We start from the raw sequence: 2,833 nt of genomic DNA on the forward strand, positions 1-2,833 counted from the left end.
CACCCTCTTCTGGTATGTCTGAAGTCAGTTACATAAATAAATAAATAGTCAGTTAAATAAATCTTCGGGCTGGAGCTAGCAAGGCCAGAGTGAACAGAGGTCCTGAGTTCAATTCCCAGCAACCACACGATGGCTCACAACCCTCTGTACAGCTGCAGTGTACTCATAAACATAAAATGAATAAATAAATCTTTTTTTAAAAAAAGAAAAGAAACAAGATCTATCAGGGAAATTTCAAAGTAATAAAGGGCTTAAACAGTATTTCAGGACTCCGGTAGCAACTGTAGCCTGATGACAAGGGAGTATTTCTACTGGTGGCAGGGTCGTGGGTACCACTGCAAACACTGTGGTTTATTTCCCATATAACATGAGGAGTGGTGCTACATTTCAGCTTAGAAATAGTTGAAAACAAACATGTATGTTTTCTCCCCAAAGTCACAGATTTCTCTTACATAGAACTCCAAGACAGTTCCATGACAGAATTCTGAAAGGCTACACACGTGTAAGTGTAGAGTAGGGTAAGGGAAAGGCAAAAAGCAAATACAAGAGTTTGAATTTTTTCAAACCTATTATTTGTTTTTGCAGACATGTCATTTTTATGTATTACTCATAAACAAACATAGACAACCCAGATTTCAGATCAAAAGCTGCTTGCTGCCTGGGGAGGGAACCCACCACATGCCAGAGCCTTTCGACCTTCTCCCACCCTGCCCCAAATGCCAAGTTGAAGTACCACTTTTTATCACCTCCTCTTCTTTACCAGTGAAGTCCCAAACCTTCAGCCTCTCATCTACAGGAAGCCACTGAGTTTTAAGTTCAGACAGAACTGGTTCCCACTTAAGGGTGTATTTCTAACATCCTCAGGGAACACAAAACTAATAATAGTGAGCTCAACAGTGAGCTGTACAGTCACCCTTTAAATATTGTCTAATGAGACAGCACTCTCCTGATTCCAAATAGCTAATGACTTGTGAGAGAACACAAACACGAGTGTACAGACTGATGCTTCACGTTTATCTGACATCCGCCACAGTCCAGCATCCTGGATGACAAATGACATTCAGATGTGCAGGCTTAGAAGGTAGTGGTAAGGAGCTGGAGAGATGGCTCAGCAGCAGCCCTGGCAGCACTGGCTACTCTTCCAGAGGTCTGGAGTTCAGTATCCAGCACCCACAAGGTGGCTGGATCCAACGCCATCTTCTGGACTCCATAAGAAGTGCATGTGATGCACAGACATACATGTAAGCAAAATACCAAATGCATAAAACAAAATAAAAATCCCTTTTTAAAAAAGAAAAAGAAAAAGGGAAGAGGTTTGTTCATTTTATGTGTACAAAGAGCAGTCTTTGCCTCTTCATGGGTGACTCTTTGCTTCACTAGGAATAATGGCTGCCATGCCAGAAGACTCCTGCTTCAACTTCAAGGAAATGGTGTTTATTGACAACATGCTTTACTTTATACGTAAGTCTAAATCATTAGGACTCAGAATGCAGGGCTCAGATACAGGTATTCAACAAGAAAAGAAGTCATACAGTGAGCTTAGGCTCCTGTTTGTCATCAAATTCTACTGCAATGTTAATGTCCCCTCTCTAAAAATAACCCTAAGATTCCTGAGGTCCCAGTGCCTTGTCCCACCTCAGGGGTGGCACTCTGGCAGTAGCTCACCAAGATGGTGCCTGGGACCCATCATGAAGATCCCATGAAAATATGCCATTGAGGAAACCCTGCTTCCCAAAAGAAATGTTTGCCCTGATATTCTAGACCTGGGGTTCTGTGAACACCATTCATGTGAATGTACTTAGCCTGAGGGGGGGAGAAAGGGAGGGAGGGATGGAAATTCTTCTGATTAAGTTTCCATGGGGGATTTGACTTCACTGAAAGTTAGGCTTTCTGTGGAAGCTTCCTGAAAACGTCCTTAGATGTTTTTCCATTTAAACAATAAATTTAAAAGAAGAATTTGCTGCTTTATAAAAAAAAATATTTTTGCTATGTATTGAGATTTACAAATCCTGGAGTTAAATCTTTTAATTATTTTTTATTGTATGTATATGGGTGTTTCTTCTGCATGTATGTCTGTGCACCACATGCATGTGGTACCCATGGAGGTCCGAAGAGGACACGGGATGTGAGCTGATAAGTGGGTGCTGGGAATCAAAGCACGAGTCCTCTGGAAGAGCCATCTCTCCAGCCCTGGATTTCCGTTTTATACCTAACATATCTAAGCACACATGAACCCTAATAGGCTTAGTTTTATGGGCTTGAATGCTTAGCAAATCTGATACTCCTACTGGAGGCCAAAAGAGCCCATCCACACTACACAGAGGTTAAGGAGTGAGGAGTGGGGACCAGGTACCACACCTTCAATCCCAGCACTTCAGGAGGCAGAGGCAGGTGGACTCTGTAAGTCTGGGGCCAGTCTAGTCTACAGAGTGAGTTCCAGGTCAGCCAGAGCTATATAGTATCTCCCTGTCTACAGAGAGAGTTGGGGGAGGGGAGTGGAAGGAAAACTAGAGTTGCAAAAGGGCGGGAGAGAGGGGACATTTGAGGTGAACTGTATAATTTAACACACTGTGTTTCTCTTTTCCTCCCTTTAGCTGAAGATAATGGTAAAGTATAAATTTATTTTTCTTTCTTTGCAAATTAGAGGGCACTTGAGACATATCCACTGTCAGCTGGGAGAAACTGGCGATAGAGTTGTTTCCTAGGTAGATAATCATTACAGTTATATTAAATTCATATGGTGAGAGCATAATAAAACTATAATTCCGAGCCAGACGTGGTGGCGCACGCCTTTAATCCCAGCACTGGGGAGGCAGAGGCAGGCGGATTTCTG

At 42.6% G+C, this 2,833-nt stretch overlaps 1 protein-coding gene across 5 annotated transcripts in view; it reads left to right on the forward strand.

Annotated features, from left to right (window-relative positions):
- Positions 1 to 2,833, forward strand: part of Il18 (interleukin 18) — a 27,540-nt gene that overhangs the window by 19,249 nt on the left and 5,458 nt on the right. For all 5 annotated transcript variants that reach the window (XM_029543632.1, XM_029543630.1, XM_021207590.2 and 2 more), the window contains 2 exons: positions 1,381 to 1,461; positions 2,595 to 2,606. In XM_029543632.1, coding sequence (XP_029399492.1) covers positions 1,386 to 1,461; positions 2,595 to 2,606 — 88 coding nt within the window. In that variant the 5' untranslated portion in view covers positions 1,381 to 1,385. The remainder of the gene's footprint in view (positions 1 to 1,380; positions 1,462 to 2,594; positions 2,607 to 2,833) is intronic.

This window comes from Mus pahari, chromosome 10, assembly GCF_900095145.1.
Source record: "Mus pahari chromosome 10, PAHARI_EIJ_v1.1, whole genome shotgun sequence".
In the NCBI taxonomy this organism is placed as follows: Eukaryota; Metazoa; Chordata; class Mammalia; order Rodentia; family Muridae; genus Mus; species Mus pahari.